Source organism: Ciconia boyciana, chromosome 8, assembly GCF_034638445.1.
Source record: "Ciconia boyciana chromosome 8, ASM3463844v1, whole genome shotgun sequence".
NCBI classification, from domain to species: Eukaryota; Metazoa; Chordata; class Aves; order Ciconiiformes; family Ciconiidae; genus Ciconia; species Ciconia boyciana.
Genome location: NC_132941.1, coordinates 57,657,804 through 57,676,821, shown reverse-complemented (window position 1 = coordinate 57,676,821; position 19,018 = coordinate 57,657,804). Strand labels below are relative to the sequence as shown.

The 19,018-nt window shown below is 39.3% G+C and overlaps 1 protein-coding gene across 2 annotated transcripts in view; it reads left to right on the top strand.

The window, feature by feature from the left end:
- ABLIM1 (actin binding LIM protein 1) overlaps window positions 1–18,596 on the top strand; it is a 110,181-nt gene extending 91,585 nt beyond the window's left edge. Inside the window, exons 12-22 of one of the 2 annotated variants that reach the window (XM_072869857.1) lie at window positions 1,304–1,408; window positions 3,747–3,794; window positions 6,093–6,233; window positions 8,431–8,522; window positions 8,657–8,753; window positions 10,951–11,012; window positions 11,318–11,378; window positions 12,371–12,378; window positions 13,650–13,724; window positions 16,750–16,830; window positions 18,130–18,596. In XM_072869857.1, coding sequence (XP_072725958.1) covers window positions 1,304–1,408; window positions 3,747–3,794; window positions 6,093–6,233; window positions 8,431–8,522; window positions 8,657–8,753; window positions 10,951–11,012; window positions 11,318–11,378; window positions 12,371–12,378; window positions 13,650–13,724; window positions 16,750–16,830; window positions 18,130–18,243 — 884 coding nt within the window. In that variant the 3' untranslated portion in view covers window positions 18,244–18,596. Of the gene's footprint in view, window positions 1–1,303; window positions 1,409–3,746; window positions 3,795–6,092; window positions 6,234–8,430; window positions 8,523–8,656; window positions 8,763–10,950; window positions 11,013–11,317; window positions 11,379–12,370; window positions 12,379–13,649; window positions 13,725–16,749; window positions 16,831–18,129 lie in introns of both variants that reach the window. The other variant, XM_072869856.1, reaches the window with a different exon arrangement.
- Window positions 18,597–19,018: the final 422 nt, after the last annotated feature.

Here is a 19,018-nt window from a genome sequence, read left to right as displayed (position 1 = left end):
AAGAAGTGTGCTGAGGCTAAGTTTTTGGGTCCTCTAACGGGACATAGGAAACCTGTAGCTGAAAGGAGGCCTGCATTTTCTTTTTTGTTGTGTTTTATAGCCCTCCGGTACTTGTACCCCCACTTTTTTTTTTCTTGCATTGTTAATCAGCTTTTCTAGGGTTTTTTTAAGCCTTTGTGCATACCTGAAAAATGGAAGGGGTTTGATGCTCCCCTACTTTTCACCATTGTGGTCACCCACACCCATGTAAAATAAGCACCCACGTGGATGGTTTTCGCTTGTGCAAGTTTGCACTAGTGTGAAGAATGGCACAAAGTAAAAGGCAGCAACATTCTTTTATGGTACACACACAGTCATGTGTTTGGATATCTGGCTGTTAAGTCTTGATGCTTGGGGGTCAACCAGCATGGTTCTGCAACAGCCCTCTTGCCCTGACAGACGCGGGAACTTTCAGGGCTGTTGGATAGCTGCAGTGGATTGTTAGGAGGCAAAGAAATAGTCCTTGTAAGAGTAATCCTACAAATGGAACAAACCATGTGTACAAAATGGATTTTAAGTTTTTAGACATTAGATTCAGATTTGCTAAATCAGCAGTGGTGAAGTATTGTCACCACAGACAAATTTGGCATTGACAGAGATTTGGGGTGGAACCAATGATACGGGCACAGCCACCAGATGGGCTGCATTGCTTTACAAATTATTTTGCTGTATCAAAAATTTCCTACCAGAGAGCTAAACCAATGAAAGAGTGTGTATAGAACAGTTATGCCTTTCGATATGGGCCAAGTGACCTAACAGCTATTTTCCATCTCTGGCTTCTGTATGCTTTTGGTTTAGGAAACTGTAGTAACTGCCAGCATCTGCTTCTACCTGCTTGGGAGTTGGTTTCATTTTGGGTTTGCATATCAACTACTATGCTCTGTGCCTGCAACTTTTAACTCCAAATATCAATCTCCGTACTAAATCATTGCCAAGTAACCTTCCATTCTTCTTTTCCACGCTGCCCATGTAATCACCAGCTGCGAGCACACAGCTCCTGCCTGCATGCCGTCAGAATGAATCTGAGCTGCTCAAACCTCAACTCCAGCCTGAACATGAATTTTTGTCTCTGCAGGAATATCAGGAAAAAAAAAAAGTCACCAGGGCTACCAGTTCTCGTTATTGTTTGTATTTATATTTTTGGTTCAACTTCTTTTCTCCCTGGAGGTTTTGATTCCACCGATTTTGTTTGGGTTTGATTGGGTTTGCTTTTTTTTATTGCTCTCCCTCTTCTCATTTTGTTTTCTCCATTCTTTCATTGGAGGCAATGAGCCGTCCAGCGGTCGGAACTCCCCTGTCCCCTATCGGCCCGACAGCCGCCCTCTCACTCCAACTTACGCTCAGGCCCCTAAACATTTCCATGTTCCAGGTAGGAGCTGGCACTGTATGTGTCTCGGTGTCCTGTCACAGTGTAGAATGTAGCCTTTGTAACTTTTGTCTTGTCTCCATCGTTTCACACTGTTTACCATGAGGTGCACCCACAGGGTTTGGAACTGCTCCTGGGCTTGCTGAGAGGGGTAGTGCGTTAAGAAGTGGAGGGGGAGTTTCACTGTCATTTTTACCTATTCTGTTGGTCAGGTGTTTCGCTGTTAGAATACCTTGGTTTTCAGGGTCTGTTGATGGCCGTGAGCTGAATATGAGCTACATAGGGCTTGATTTTTCCCGCAGTTGCACCACCTGAGCACAGGCATAACTCTGCTAACTTTGGAGAAGTTGGTTTTGATTCACAGTGGCATGCAGAAAAGAGCTGACCAGTGAGCCATTCCGTGTGTTGTTCATTCAGATTGTTGTGACTTATTTCAGTCTTGAACCAAGCAGTTGTAGTTTAGTGTTCCTTTTTTTTGAAGCAGATGAGGATATTTCTTTACTTGTTTTGTGCAATGGCTCAGTGTCCTCAGAGAGACCTGCAGATCCACAAGGATATGTATGCCTCAGGATGTCCTCTCCATAAAGGGCAGTCTCTGTTATAAAGTGAGCTGCACAGTTCTTCCATCCTTGGAGAAGCTCATCTGTCTTGGATTTTGATGAGATTAAGGTGGTATGTCCCTAGCGTTGTTGACATGCGTCTTCTGACTGCATCAGTGCTAGCTGAAAGCCTTATATCCAGTTATTCTTCAGGTCCCCTTCAGTCTAGTATCCCTTGGCACTGCCAGAGGTTATTGCTCTTCCTCCTTTCCTCAGATCCGCAGATAAACTGTTTGTGCAAACTTCTTTTTCAGTCAGTGTGACCTGGTTTGGCTAAGGTAGGCTGTTTTAACTGCTTAAGCTAACCTGGCTCACTTTGACTTGCGTAAGCTAAAGCGCACTTACATGAATAGCTCTGAGTAATAATTTCTAGCGTGGTGGGAGAGCTTTCCTCTTCAGCTGGCACACTGCAGCCACAGAAGGAGCCGTGTTCCTGTCCTCCTTATAGCTTTCTGGTATAGATGTGCGCAAGAGTACTGCATGACTACCCTTGTAATTTTTATACCTATTTGCTGGTCAAGTAGCCATAACAGATCACTAAGAAGAATGAAATACCTCAGTGTCTTTGCGTGCAATGAATTTGCCTGTTTAGTCAAGCATGTAGGGTTCTGCAGAGGAAGATTTGCCTCTGTTTCAATAGATTTTTAGGGTTAGCTTTACTTAATGCCAAAGGCTAAGTTGTCTCCTGTAGCACTTTAATTGGATCTGTGATACACAACATGTATTTCTAAAATGCTTTTTTTCATCTTTCATTCTAATGTAACTGAAAACCTTTTTCAGGCAGTGCAAAGTAGCCAAATGGGTTTCTGACATTAATTTTCTAGTTCCCAGTAGCTCATTTTGGTCTTCTAATAAGATTTTGACAGATTTTTGCACTGTAGCACTGATTTTGGATTAACTTTTGTATTTGTAGCTGTGCCGAATACATGAAGTGTTGCCTTGGGTGGGAAGGCAGTTTAGAACAAACCAGTTCCTGTCTTAGATTATTATTTGTAAAAATATGAAATCTTTTAGACATGCTGTAGATTTACTGCATTAGAGTTCTGGGAAGTGTTTTTATTCTGATTTACGTTGATAATGTGCAATGTGGTGGGCCTTACATAAAAAAAATTACAAAAAAGAAATAAAATCTATCCTTGTGGTTTGAGAATTAGTAGTATATCAGTTAAGACTGCATAAAGCATCCCTTTGACTCACTGTAGTGTAGCTGTTGTTGACTGTTCAAAACAGTGTATTAGGCAGCTATTTTGTTCTCTGGATTTTGAAGTGAACTGTAGGCTCACTGCATTCTCCCCTGCTGAATCCAGCCAGTCAGTTGGAAAGAAAATTGAGCTGCTGTGACTGAAGCACAATTTTCCACAAAAGTTATTTGGGATAGTTTTCCCCAAATGGCTTGTATCTTCACCATTGAAATGTCTTGCTTGTTTGCATTTCTTCTCTAACTTTTATCCCACTGATAATCTTCTGAATGTTTAAAATGAATGGTTCATGACTTGGATGCATCCACATGTTACAGAATCAGCTCCAAAGGACTTCATACCACATGTCTTTGACTTTCCACTTGTTCTTATGTTTTCTTTTCTTTAAATAATATGATTTTGTATAATACTAGAAATAGCTTTCTGGCTTTTTCTTGTGCTACATCCTTGATTTGGTCTGTCTATTGTTTAGTGTTGGAGTTATCTTTATCTACAACTGAAGTAGTTTTCATATTCCTATTTTTGTGTTTCTCAATTTCACAGATCAAGGTGTCAACATTTACAGAAAACCACCAATCTACAAACAACATGGTAAATGATCTTTCCCTTTTTATTTCAAAACTGGAGTGTCATCTAAATTACAAGGCATGCAGACTAGCAAAAAGCATTCAGTGTTTACTTTGTAAGCATTAAAAATTAGTAGTCCAAGATTGAAACAGCTGTTATTGCATGTCCTGCTGAGCAATTATGTTTTAAAACATGTTGTTTCATTTGGATCATATGGTTTAAATCTTGGCCACGTTGATATTAATGGCAAAATTGCCATTAACTGGGATTTTGCTGTCTTTTTAGCATTATGATGCCTTCCTGTATTTCACTTCTTTAAGTTTATATTTTCAGAATACAAGTACTGATCATGTTAAAATGGATTAACAACAGACTGTTCTCTGACAGGGGCTTCATGGAAAATCCTTATTTTAAGCAGACAAAGTACAATAATTTATTTCAACAGCAAAGACAGAGATGTTATTATCAGACTGGAATTCCAAATGTACCTGTGGCTTTAAATAAGAATCTTTAATTATTGAAGATAATATAGGTGACTTATCACTGACAGGGCTAATTTGATTCTCAAGCCCTGTGATATAGCTCAGGTAATACACTGTACTTGTTTTTCCAGGCGTTTGGATTCTGAGTTGGACAGTAGTGTTAGTGCTCTAATCTTTTTGGTGTAGACATTGTTATAGCAAGTCTGAAATATCGACGATGGCAGAAGCCCACTGCATTGCCAGTCTTTAGTACTGCAGAGCAAGGTCCCAGTTATGGGGTGTGTTCACTCTTCCCTTCTGCTGTGAATAGAAAACTTTGAATAGGAGATGATTTTTATGTAATGTGGTGAAAGATGGATGACCCCACTTTTTAAAGACTTGGAGTTTGCATCCCTTTGCCGACCTGTTATCCAATGAAATATATTTAGGGTTAAGTAGCAAATTAGCAGTACTCTGTGGGGTTTAGAAGAGCAGTTGGCTGAGAGCCAGTGAGCTGAGATTTTTAGGAAAGCCTGGGAAGTCCATTCTGTAGTCAGGAGTGAGCATTGCAAATAACACTGCTGTGGTTTTACATCAGGGTTTTTTCCCCTTTCTTTTTTAAGTTTCAAACCATATGCTCATTTTGGAAAAAGTCTTAACATTATTTTTGTTTATTTTTATGGTTTTAATGTATCTCCTCACCTCCCATTAACATGTGAATGTTTAACCACTGACATCACCAATTCTAATACGTAAGTACTGTTTGAAGTCATGCTTTTGTAAACTCTGACCAGCTTCCTCCATACCTGCAATTATGCTTAGAGTTTTCCAATCATACAATGCTCAGAATTCCCAATGGTATCTAATACTGATGTTCCTAAACTACCCTGAACGTGTTGGATGAGCAACACAATGCTTCACTTCGTTAACAGATGTCTTTCTGTTTAAAGAAAAAGAGAAAAGGAAAAAAAAGTCCAGAATGCTGGCTTCTAATACGATAGCTTCATATAAGAGAAGGTGATTTGAGCTAACAGTTTGCAGATAAGAGGTAGTTAAGGCTGGTTTTAATGTAAACTGAATCCTATTGGAATTTTTTTTTTTTTATGTCAAGAAGTAAAAGCCATAACGCACATCTTCACATGCTTTTAAGAGGCTTAGACTGGAACCTTAAGTGGATGCCCCACTGCTGAGATATTTTGTTGGTGAGGTTCATTTCATTGCAAGTGCCTTTCCCTGCCAAGTTGATCTGATTGGAGTTTAGTATTTATTAATAAATTCACATCTGCTTTTACTACTACTGCATGCTAATAAGCAAGGGCATGCAGCAGAAAAAATCCACTGGTTAAATAAACATATTTGTTTCAGATTTCTTTTGTTTGTTTGTTTTGCAGCTTTTCAGAGAAGCATAGGAAATAATTAGCATCAGTAGAGTTAAAATGAGTGCTGTTCCTCTGAACTATTTGTTTTCTTGCCCTAGAGGGAAGACAGATCAGTACATAAATCTGATTTCATCTTCATTAATGATCAGCTGTCCTTTGGATATATTCGCAAATAGTTAGATTGAATTTTCTTACTCTTGCCTAATCGTTCTAACACTGTGCAACCCTAGTAAAATCTAAAGCTGATTTGGGGTTATTTTGGGGGTGGGGATGAGGGAGGAGAGGAAGGTTTGATTCCAGTCTATTGGCAAGAGAAAGACATTACTTTGCTTCAGATTGCAATTAGAAAGGCAAAACATGAAAATGTTTGCTTTTGAAAATTAACTTATTGTAAAGTATACAATTTTGCCAAAATAAGGAAGACCTTTATATTGATAGAGACTATTACATAGCTAAGTTCCCTGATTGCCATCTAGATGCAGCTGCTTTGGCAGCACAGAGCAAGTCCTCCGAGGATATCATCAAGTCCTCCAAGTTCCCAGCAGCTCATGCACCAGCACCCAACGAGATACCAAAGATTGAGACGGACCACTGGCCAGGTCCTCCCTCCCTTGCGGCCATAGGTATGCAAAAAAAAAAAAAAAGATGCAAGCGATGCGGCTTAAAAGGTACTGGTAACTGAAGTAGGTTAATACTGGAGCTGTAAAAATGGGTAGTGAAGATTGTGTCCACTCCAGGTGTTCACCACGAAGTGCAGTTCTTCTGGTGAGACCTCTGAGTGTCTGTGAATTTCAAACTATTGAATAGCACTGAGTAGAAGAGGTTTTGGTAAAGGACTTTGGAATCGATGACACAGATATTAACCCATAGACAAATTATGTGAACTCCCGTGCAGTAGCTTAGAAAATGTGGTGTGTCACACAAGCCTGACTTCTCTCAGTTATTGTCTATTTAATCTTTTAGTCCTAAGGTAATAGCAAATATTCCACAGAAAATATGATTGCTTCCAACCACATGACTGTTTTCATGGCAAGAAGCAATGACTGAAGTGGAACAGTTAATAGACAAAAAAGTCCTGATTTTCAGAGTTACTGTTTCTACAGACTTTGTATTTTTCTTCTGTGTTGTTGCACTACAGGTATCTCATTTTATTTTCTTTTCTTTAAATCATGTGCATGATCATTTAAATTTTTTTTTGTTTTGTATTTTTTTTTCTCTGTTAATTTTTATTGACCCCCATGGCATAAAATAAGCTATCTAGCCTGGTTCATTTATGAAGTCATGTCTGAAACGCTGAAGGGGTTGCCTGTTTCAGATTTCTGTGAAGGAGTGTACGGTTTTCAGCACAATGGGATTTTCATAGAAGTGCTGGGAGAGGAGACACAGGGTGGGAGAGCCCAATGACCAATTAAAGGGACTGCATATGCAGCAGCAATTTTTTGAAAATGTCCATTATACAGGATTGCAACCTGGCAAACATTACAGTCACAGTGATGACATCAACATACTTGAAACTCTCCTGACAATGCTTGTGATAACTACAGCATTATTATGCCGTATGTCTGAGGTGGAGCCTTTGTTGGAAATTGTGGCTCTCAGCTCAGTCTCTAGGAAGTGGATGACCACTTTTAATGGTTTCCTGTAAAACTGCTTTGTATATTGGCTATCAGGTGATTTTGTTACACCTTAGAAACTAAACAGGACTGTGTGGAAACTATAAAGATAAAAATGTGCTCATGGATGTATTTTATTCAGAAATGAAAAGGCATCACACAAGATTAATCACTAAAAAGCAAACCCACAAGCCCCAGGTTTATCGGCTTGTCATCTGATTTTCTGAGTGTGATATTTTGCTTACAGAGCTAGAATGAGCTCAGCTGTCAAAAAAATGAGTATTACTGCTATTGTACTGAAAAGTATTGCAAAAGCCTGAGACACCAAACAAAATAATAAATACTTTAAATACAAACAAATAATTTCTCCAGAACTTTTTTCTCTCTCCATATTAGCATCAATTTAACATTGCTGTACAAAACATTTAATTGATATAAACCTTCTGATACTTTAGTTGCCAAATTTAGTCTTCATTCAAATAAAACACTGAGTTTGTCTAGCATAAGATCTGTGAATAACTATATCAGGATATAGCCTGTGCAGACAAAAATACAACTGCTGTCTAAATGCTTGCAGAAATATCATATTCTATGTATTCATGGAAGTGTCCTGATGTCCAGATTGGACCATTTCTTAAGACTATTCAAGAAGATAAAGATTATTCAATAAAAAGTAAGAAACTTATGTAGAACACAAATTAGTTTGCTTCATTTTAGACTAAAAATGATGCCTTGTTTATTCCAAATATGAGTGTCCATTTAGGAGACTAATGTAGTTTAATTTTCCATTTGAAGTGTTAATTCAGATTCGCTTTTCTGAGTCTGGATAAAAGTATAAATGTAAATCAGATTTTCTGTTTTCAGCCACGGGTACAGTTACTGGTGCCATTAAGAACTAGCAAGCTGAGCTCCTTTTTTCTATTACATTGATTAATGGCTTTTGTATCCAGGACTGTTGCTTGGTTGGGAACCCACGTGCAGTTTAACTTCTTGTTAATTTTATAAGAAGCCAGAGAGCCATAGGGCAGGCTATCTGAGTGAGTTTTATTAAGGGTGATTTTTTAAAAAGTCTTTTGCATCTGCAAGAAAATAGTGCTTTGTTTATTCAGCAAATCAAACTGACCAGTACTTTCTAGCATTGAAATCTTCAAGCTGCGGTTGAACTGATACACAAAGCTCTCTCTGTACTGTGGTTTTATGGAAGCAGGAGCTGACATGAGACGCAGATCAAGTGGAAGAGAAGAAGATGATGAGGAGCTACAGAGACGCCGGCAACTGCAGGAGGAGCAGCTCATGAAGGTGGTTATAAGCTTGTCTTCGTGCTGTTTCTGAACACCATCCAAAAAGTGCCCTTTTGTTTTCTGTAAGCAATTTCTACTAATGCTTCGATCGGCTTTGTTTTATTGATATATTTTTTTAATTGCCATTTATAGCTCAACTCTGGTCTGGGACAATTGATATTGAAAGAAGAGATGGAAAAGGAGAGTCGCGATAGGTCAGCCCTTTCTGCCAGTCGTTACGATTCTCCAGGTAATGCATGTAGGCAATAAAGCTAATAATGAATGAACAGTGAATAATGAACATCACATATACACATATCAAGCAGTCTCCCAGAAGAGAGACCACTGGGAAGACCACTTGATATGGGTATATGTGATGTTATGCCCTGAAAGAGTGGCCTAATTCATTAGCTGGTTTTGGTGAGGGGAGGAGTGTCGTAGTTGTTTTTTAATTAGAAGAAATATGCTGTTGAAGATTTTCAGGCAGTTTTGAGGAGAGAGATCTTCTGATATAGATAAGGAGGGAGGTAAACTATTCAGTGACTATTACATCACACATATGCTAATAGGCTGGGTTATTAAATTACAGTAACACATTTTGCTTAAACTGATGGTTCCTATCACTGTTTAGTCTTTCCTTCCAGGGACAGAAAATCAGCAACATTTACCAATGGGGCTGCATATTCCAAAAACAGCCAGTGTTTTGGCCTTGGCTCACATTTTGGTTGGGGGTATTCTGTTCCAGAGCAAAAGCACGGAAGTCAACTTTGGTTAATTGGTGGCTTAGATTCTTGGCCTCATTGCACATTTTGATATACATCTGTGGCCGCCTCAGATCTCCAGAGAAGGGTTTGGAGATTTTATTTTACTCTCTTCATCCACCAGTCACTGTAGCACAGCAGCTGTACTTTGAGCCAAGAAGGGACAAGATGAGTCTCTTTGGAGTCATCCACTGGAGTAGCTGCCAAGCAAACCAAGTTTTGCTCATGTTCCTTGTTGTATAAGTGTGTTGCCTCTATTTATGGTCTTGGAGAGAATGTCTGTGGCTCTCCCTCACTACCTGTAATGTTTACAGGGCCAGAGTCTACCTGCTCAACTCAAAGCTTCCGATTTTTCTATTAACCTTAGCACAGGCTGGACAACCTCTTTATTGGAGATGTGTCCGTCCATCTTTGCAGTGGCAATCAGTGCAGTCACCAGTTGCCTTTTGTGGAATCAGTGGTACCTTTCCCAAAGCTGCTTGTTGCTGGCAACAACAGTGCCTCAAGTTCTACATTCCTTGCCCTTCTGTGGTAAAAATAACATTTTAAAAAAACAAAAATTGCATTCTTATATGGAGGATCTTGTCTGAAGGGGCTGTATTAACTGCAGAGGTGCTATTGATCATTATGCTGACAGTCTTTCTATTTATCCATCTTTTTATCTGTATTTGAAAACACAACCTTGACATTTCCACATTGTCTTTATCTTGCTCATGCAATTTCTGAGGTCAGTGCAAATGCTAAGTTGAATGCCCTGAGATACTTTATTTCACTTTCATTTCAGATGAAAGCAGGAGTCACAGAGGATCTGTTGAATCACGTCATGTTCTCAAAAGTGTCACATCATGTACAGGATAACTATAATTTCAGATCAGAATGCCAAATTCTCAAACTTCTTTCAATTCACTCAGCACTGCCCATTCTGATCATTCTCCTGGTGAAGTCAGTACCAAAACATCTGTCAATTACAGTGTTACAGGACCAAAACTAATAGCCTTTTCTCCTTTGTAGCAAAAAATGGCAATCTGAAGCATGTGAATACAGAGAGAATGGAGTGTGCTAGTCATATGTATCTTGGCTTGTGCAGCAGCAGAAGCTGGGAGCATGAGTGCAATAATAGTTGCAGTAGGAAGGATAGAAAGGAAATTCATGAAAGGTTCAGAGGCTACGATATATAAACCATGTGTGCCACTTAGGAGAGTGGAATTGAATGGACCTGCGTGGGAGACTTAACAGGGAGCCTATCCAGTCAAACACTGCTGATCTTGGATTCTCCTGGTCCATTATCTTGGTCCCATCATAAGGTGCACAGCAATACTTTATCTAGCTAAGGACTAAAAAGTTATTTTGCTCTGTTGTCTGATCCTTGAGCATTACTTTCAGTTCAGTGGAGACCACTTTGATTTTGAGCCTGGGAAAATCAGTGTCCCTTCTTGATGACCTGCCACCATGGCATGATAAAGCTGCATGTAACTTACAGATTGTATGGAAGGTTGTGATGAGTCTGGGGCTGAGATGTTAGTTTCTTAAAGTCAGTGTGTCTGGGTTGGTTATGTATATGCTTAGCTCTTTTAACTGTTTGGGGGTTTTTTATGCTAGTTGATTCCTCAAATCAACTAGCATAGTTGTTTTTGAGTTTCCATGGGATTTTTCCAGTAAAAGATTTTTCCCTTCCTCATTCAACAGCACATGCTTCAGCCTCCAAAACCTCTTCTCTCCCTGGCTATGGAAAAAATGGACTTCACAGGGTAAGGAGATGGCGATCTTGAGAAGCGAAAGGTGGCTTTAATTATCCATGGTATTTATTTCCATATTACCTGTATTGGATTTTCATTTTGATCAAGCTTTCTTGTAAGACCATCTGAAGTCACACAAAAAATAATTTCCCTTCCCACAAACTACATTGTTAAAAAGGCAAGAAAGCAATGCAAGAAACGTAAAAATGGAGGGGGGGGAAAAAGGCTTAAAGCAGTTTGTTACTCCCCATATACCAACCTCCTTGTGAAGTCATGACCTGTGAATTTATGTGCATGTCCCTCTTTTCCTGTTACAGCCGGTGTCTACAGATTTTGGTCAGTACAACAGTTATGGGGATGTGAGTGGTGGTGTTAGAGGTAAGGCTGAGGAGCCTTTTTACATGCCACTTCATTACTGAACATGTTATCATCATTTCTGCTCTTTTATTTTAAGGTTGTGGATGTGGTTACTTTGTATTTGCTTAGTGCATTTTAACTTCCTCTGGTAAACTCAACAATTAACTCAAACTCTGCAAATACCTATTAAAAAGTTTGGGTTTATTTTGCTAAATCCGCTATGTGGAGCTGATCCTTGTTTATACCAAGGGATTGCTTTAGCATTGGTGCAAATGGAAAGAAGGTAACATGTATATTATCAGCAATATATACTGAGTTCTGTTATGGTGTTTTCTTTCTCTGAAAATCCAATGCACAGTCTGAAAGAATGTGCCACAGTGAAGAAGGGAGGATAATGCCTTCTAATCCCCGTTGCTGCTCATGATTTTCATTATGACTTTGAGCTAGATGTGATATCAGTCATTGCCTAATAAAAATTGACAATATTTATGAAAGTTATGAAACTTTGAGAGTTAATGTTTTGAAATGGTTTGAGCTGTGAGAGAGAGAGAGAGGCTAGTTATCTCCAAAATGAGATTGATCCTGACTATTTTAGATACCCTACAGTCAGGTGTTTTCTGTTGGTGCTTGTGTCTCTTTATATGGAGACTATGGAGGAATCTAGACAGCTACCTGATGGCAGAGGTTAGATGAGGTGAATCCTGCTCTACACATTCGAATTTTAGCTGGCTATTTATTCACCTGGTAGTGGTTTTGTGTCTTTTAATATTTCCAAAGTGACTTGATTTTCCTGAATGAGAAGGCTGCTTGAAATGAAAAGGGCTGCAATGTTTGGAGTGTTCAACTCTTTACAAACTAAGTCCAAAACTAGGAAGATTGCTGGCCTTAGAGAATCAGGTGGGATTTTGAAAAGATCAGGTAGACCAGAAGACACAAGGATTATCTGGCAGATTGTGACTGATTCCTGTTCTTCCACACTCGAAAGCTGATGAGATTTCTCTTTTGCTTTTCAGATTTCCAGGTAGAGTACGGGTTTTCATCAATCAACTGACGACAGAACTAAAAGCATCTACTTTCTTGTTGAAGTTTGAATTTCTGCAACAGGGAAGGGTTTCTTAAGACAATAGCTTTGATTTTCCTGCATGTTTAAGCATCATCACCAATGTAGACTCTTATCAACAAAAAGCAGGCACAGCCTCAGATTCCTCCTTGTTACCTCCCCAGAGCTGGGTTGAGACAGCTCACACCAGTTCTGTGACTCGCTCTGTAAAATCCACTGTCTGTTGATATATGAGTTATCTGTAATAGTCCTCCCTGGACAGCTGACGGTGGATTTATTTCCAGCCTCTCTAGTACTGACCCCAGAGACATATAGAAGGTTTCTTCTGGAGGCAATTTTCTCCCATACCAGGAGCCTTGAAGTCCTCATTTTTACCCTGGAATTTGCTCTCCAGACAAGATGGCTGATCAATAGTTTTCTACAGTGCTGCCATCACAGATGAGCCAGTAAGAGGTGTGCTTGCAAATATAAACCCTTTTACTGCAAATCCTGTCTGCAGGGTTTTTTCCAGAATGGTTTGAGTCTGGCTGGCTCCTCAGCACAATCACAATATGAAATGGCAATTTAAGAAAGGGTTTAATTATTGGATAATTTTGTTAATGGTGTATCAAAATCATGATGATTGGAAAGAGAATAAGATTATGGGAGGAGAGAGGAGTTGTCCATGTATTGTGCTCAAAACATTATTTTGTTAGGAACAGTACCTGTGTCAAAACAGCACCTTTTAACCCTATCCCTATTTGTATTCATAGTACAAATTTCCCATTGTAGAGACAAAAAAAAAACCCCTCAGCTGATAGAGTAAGTGACAGGAAGGACAGCCCAGAGGTGTAAGATTGCTTTGTATGCTGTTGGGTGGGATCTGAATTATTGCTTCTGCATATTTGTCCAGAGAAGAACCCTACTTAGTCACTGGGGTGGGAAAGGGCCCACCACTCTCTTGGGGTCCCCAGGTCCACCTGGGAAGTGATGTTGGTAGGCTCAGTGGGGAGCTATTGCCAGCCTTAGCAGTGGGAGAAGGCCATGGTGGCAGAGAGGATCGAAGGATCCCTCTGCGTGCCTCAGAGAAGTAGTAAACGGCAGCCATGGCAATGATCTATATGATAAGACTAAATATTAAGACTTGAAGGAAGTCTCAGGGCAAATTCACCTTTGTTTTCACCGCTACTTGAGTGCCTTTACCCTCTGTGTGTGTAACCTATGTGTCTGATGTATACCTGTATCTGATGCAGTCCCTTCCGGATGGTCATGTCCCTGGAATGAGAATGGACAGAGGAGTATCTATGCCTAACATGTTGGAGCCAAAGGCAAGTGCAGATGTTATTCACTTTCCTTCAAGACAGTGAAGATGTGACTGTGAAATGCAGATAAAATATGGGAAATGTCTTAGTTCTCTTGTTTTTCTTTACCTCACCTCAGTCCCTGCTCCTTATGTGCTAAACCTCTCCCTTTGTTCTGAGCTTTGCCTGTTACAGGTGTTAGTACTCAGGCAGGCTGAAGGCAGCCTAGGTGTGCTTTTTGGGTTAAGGAGGCTTTTCCAGAGACAAAACAAAGATACTGAAGATGCTCCGTAGCTAGTTCTCTGTCAGGCTTCCACTAGCCAAAACATCAGGCCAAAATCGATGGAAAAGTCTCAGATCTGTCAGGTTGGAAAAGTGATGCAGAATATTGTGGCTCACAACATGTTGTTGAGGCTGTCTTAATTTTAAAAGTAATGAAATACATGGATCTTTGTTTCAAATTGGAAGTTAGATACCTACATGTCTGTCTGGATCTGTTCTTTAGCTCTCAGCACTCTTAGCCTGACACTTTTCAATAATGTTGAATTCCCTATATAAGAAATTCTTCAGGAGATTTACTGGGAAAAGAGGTAATGTCACCTGACTATAATTTAAGTTCTAAATTAAAATGCTTTTGCAGCTATGTCTAAAGATGTCTCAGTCAAAAATGAACATAATATATAGAGGGGATTCAACCAGGGCTGTGTTTCAAATCTTACAAGTTTCTCTATTGCTGGTGAACCTTCCGAGAAATCATGATTTTGCTGAAGTTACAAGGATCAGCATTTCTGCAGTTGAGGAGCTCATTTTGCAAACCAGATTACTACTTGTGCTTCCGAGTCACCCCCAGACAAACTGTACAAGGCAATAACCCTAGCTTTATAAGCTGAGACCCCAGTGCAATGTATATTAACAAATGTTTTTATAAATTATATGAATAAGACCTTGGGGACATCCCCAACTCCTGAGATACTACTTTTTCTTCCAAATAATTTCTCTTTCAGTGCAATAGAAATTCTTACAGCTACCACTGCTGTTGATGCACCCAATGATTTGGAATGTTATTTTGGGTGACAAATTCTGTCAGTATTATTAGTGATAAAATTTATGGGACTTTTCATGAGATAATAGGTCACTTCCTGTTGATGTTTATAAAGGTGATGCCAGACCCTCAGCTTGTGTGAATTGGCAGTATTTTTATTCATGTCAATGGTCCAACACTAACTTAAACCTGATAAAGTAAAAGAAGCCAACTCAAAGTCAGCATGAAACACGTGAAAAGTGAAAATTAGTAAACTTAAGAATGACCAAATCTTACCAAATGGTTCTCCAGAAAGGACAGAATTTGTGCATCCTGCCACCCCAGATTGAGACTTGCCTTGTTGTGAATATCTAAATATAAAATGTACTTATGACCGTAGACCTTGACTTAAACTCTGCCTGTTTAAATATCAAAAGTTACATTTTAGTTTCCTATAATGCTGTATATGGTAGCTGTTTCCAGTATCAAACATAAAAAATGTAATTCAAAGCATAGACTTAATTGTACAATTGTGAAAATGTCAGAATCTCTTAAGAATCATATCTTACAATTGGTATGTAAGCACACGTTATTTAAATTATTATTACTTACAATAAACTCAGTGGTGTGTTCATTGATGCCTGAATCTTATTTATTATATTTCTGAAAAGTTCATTGGGATAATTGTTGACAATTGAATGAACTTAATTGCCTAGTTCTGCACAGAAGTTGATTAGGTTGAATTTCTTCTGATGTTAAAATAATTGAATTAATAGCATTTGATAATAGCTCAGCTGTCTCTCCAGGAGAGTTTTGGTGGTCTCGCTCTTGTTCCCAGTGGGCAAGTGAAACAAGACCCATAAATAACAATAAAGGCTGAGCCAATCCCCACTGAAGTCTGCAGAAGAACTTAATTGTCTTCAGTAGGGGTTGGATGAGGACCTCACTGGGAATGCTGTTATCCTACTCTGCAGACACATGCAATGAGAAGGGCTATAGGGAGGCTCTGTCAGATGAACGTGAGCTCTCCTAGTCATTCCAGGCATTCATGGAAGTGTCTGCCCAAGGCAAAAAATCCTAAAACACTGTTTTGTTTGCCAGGGATGATTCCAGAACTTGATTTTAATGCACATGGTTTTCTGAAATCCTTTTAAGCAGCATTGTTTTTGTTGGATTAAACTGATTTGGGACCCGCTGACAGTAAACGTTTTACTTCAAACAAAGAACCTGTAAAGCAAAAGTAAAATCATTTATGCATTCAGGAATTGGTTATTGGCCAATAACTGATTTGTATAAGTTCTGGACATTCTTTGCAATGTAAAGGGAAAGCAAGGGAAATGTTAATGGGAGATGTGCTGGACACATACTCTTCTGGAGTAGATGAAGGTGTATAAGACAAATATATCTACAAAAGTATCTCCTTTAATCCATGTATGTATTACACAGCCAGCAAGCACAGTGGGCAGTTGTTTGAATTCCTTAACTATCCAAAAAGGCAAAGAAAATCATGTGATGAATTTTCATGAATGCAGTGGCCCCCACTAATCAGTATCTTGCTTATTCAGAGTTGCTGCTTTTTCTGATGTACTTTCATGTGGTTCATTTTTAAAAGTCCACTAAGTGTCTGTTTCCTTAGAGCTGTCCACGCTTTGGCAACCATCAGTTAGACCAATGAGTGCCAAATATATTTACCTTAATAAACTCTTAAGTTTATACATTGCTGGATGAGAAGGTATATTGACTAGAGAGGACTGTCTGACCAAAGTCAGCTGTATTATATGCACCATAAAAATCAGTGGGATGGGCAAGTACACAGTGGCTCTACAACGTGAAGCAGTTTGATGCTAAACAAGTTCTTGCTATGTCCAGATTGGCTTGTCTTTCATGCAACTTTAGGGGACAAAAGCGCTGTGCTTTCCTCTGGAAAAGAAACCAAATGTTTGTGTGGTTATGAAAATGAGACACATTTTGTTCTTTTTGCTTTAGAATGTAAATACATCTCTTTTTCCCCCTTTTATACATTGTTAACAGATTTTTCCATATGAAATGCTCATGGTGACCAACAGAGGGCGAAATAAAATACTAAAAGATGTAGACAGAACCAGGCTTGAGGTAAGAGAAGCAAGTTCCTAAATGCTCTTTCCTGCTGAAGTTGTTTGTTGTTGCACACTTGAAAGCTCCAACACTGAAGTGTGGGTCCGTGTTAGACTGGGAAGGTTTCTCAGCACTGAGCGGGGAAGGAGGAGTCAGACAGGCGGAGGAAGCAGCCGCATCTCCATGAACAGTGCTGGGCCAGGAGTCGCACATCTCTGTCTCCCTGCTCCTGGACTGAGCTTCTCTCAACCCCCTTATGTTTTCAAGCAATTAATTATATACGTGAAAATTGGTAAAAAGCACAAAATTAGTGAAGTGTTTTGTAGTCATAGGATCCATATTGGAATGGAGCAATACTTTGTTTAATCTTGCATCATTTCTTAACTAAGAGTCAGCGTCAGCCATCCCTGAGGATCAGAAGTCTAACTTTCTTTAACTCATCCATGAGTCCTGTGAGTTAGTTAGACTGGCTGATATCCAAAAATATGAGGATTTAAACCTCTGACAACAAATACAAATTGTTTATAGCTTTGTGGATTAGAAAGACTTAAGCAGCCCAGTGGAAGGCTGCGGATGTTTAAGTCATTTGTAGTTAGTTAATCTTCTGTGGAGATGAATGGAAGGGGCCACACAAATTTGGGTAAGTAACCATTTGTCCACATTTTTAGACTAGTAGATATGTGATCACTAATCAGAATTCAACGCTGTGTTACATTAGTGCCACAGGGAGACACTTTCCCCATCCAGTGCACTCTAAAGCAGCTGAACAAGAAGTAACTTGTGCACAATACAGCACCAAAAAACGTTTCATTGGCAGCAGAGAAATGTGCTGGACAGTTAGTCTTGCCAGACATCTTCCTTCTCAGAACTTCAAATGTAGCGTGTCAACCTGCAGCCCTTCTGCAAAGCTCTTCTGTGTCTGTTTGAACTTCCATATGTACGCAGAGGTGACTAGCTAAAGCCTGGGACGGGGCGTGCAGGAGCTGGTTTTGTTCTCTGGTCTATCACTGCTTGTTGGGTGACTTAGACAAATTGTTTTCTGTCTCTTGCTTATTCAGCAACTGAAATAGTTCTCCTGATTTCCTTTGTAAACTTCTCAAGCTTAACAAATTGCGAAATTTTATTGATTCATTGAGCACCCAAGTTCATGAGGACTTGGATATGCGTATTGCCAAACCATTATTTCCTGCAATGGCTTTTACACAGTGACATGAAACCCTAAGGCACTCCTGTCTCCTGTTGTGTCTCTTTGGCTTTGACTGACCATTGCCTTCTCTCTCTTTTTTGTTTTTCTCTTTTTTTTTTTTTTTTTTAAAGCGTCACTTAGCACCTGAAGTTTTTCAAGAAATATTTGGCATGACGATACAGGAGTTTGACAAGTTACCTCTCTGGAGACGCAACGACATGAAGAAAAAAGCAAAACTCTTTTAATCTCCCTTTAAACAAACCAACAAAAAATGATGCATAGGATATTGTGTCATACAGTCCCAACTATTTGGAAGCAACTACTTATGCACCAAAAAGGGAAAATCGCATAGTGGCACCTCTGTAAACAGCAATTGAATGAGATGAACATTTGCCCTCCTGGAACATAGGGAGAAAATATCTGGGCTCAGAAACAACAATGATAGTTTTCAGAGGTGTCGACCTGTTACATGGTATTATACAAGATAAGGAAACTGTTCTGTTCTTCTCCCTCAAAAATATTCCCTTTACTTCTCTCCACAATATGATGGACTTTATTGCTAGAGCCAGGAAGTGCCCTTAGGATGCCTTGTAGACTAAAGTAGTTGTAACCACTCCGAAAACTGGAAAAGAATATATACATATATATATATATATATAAAAAATATATATATGTATGCGTGTTTGCGTGTGTGCACACATGTATTTACATCTATCCATCTGTCTATGTGTGTGCGTGTATGTATGTGTATATATGTGTATATATATGGAGAGGAAGATAGATAGATGCTCTGTAGCGAAGGAGAAGCCCTTTGTAACATATCCACATGGTCACATTAAGTCTTTCACACAACTGTTTCTTAATTGGCACTCTTCTGAAATGGCATCTTCTTCGTGTGATACAATCTGCAAAGGTGGGCACTCTGCTCGCTTACAGGTCATACCAGTTGAATTTCTGGAAAATAGACTCCTTGTACTTGTATATATTTGCTAGGATATAGGAAGTGAATTGCTGTGTCTG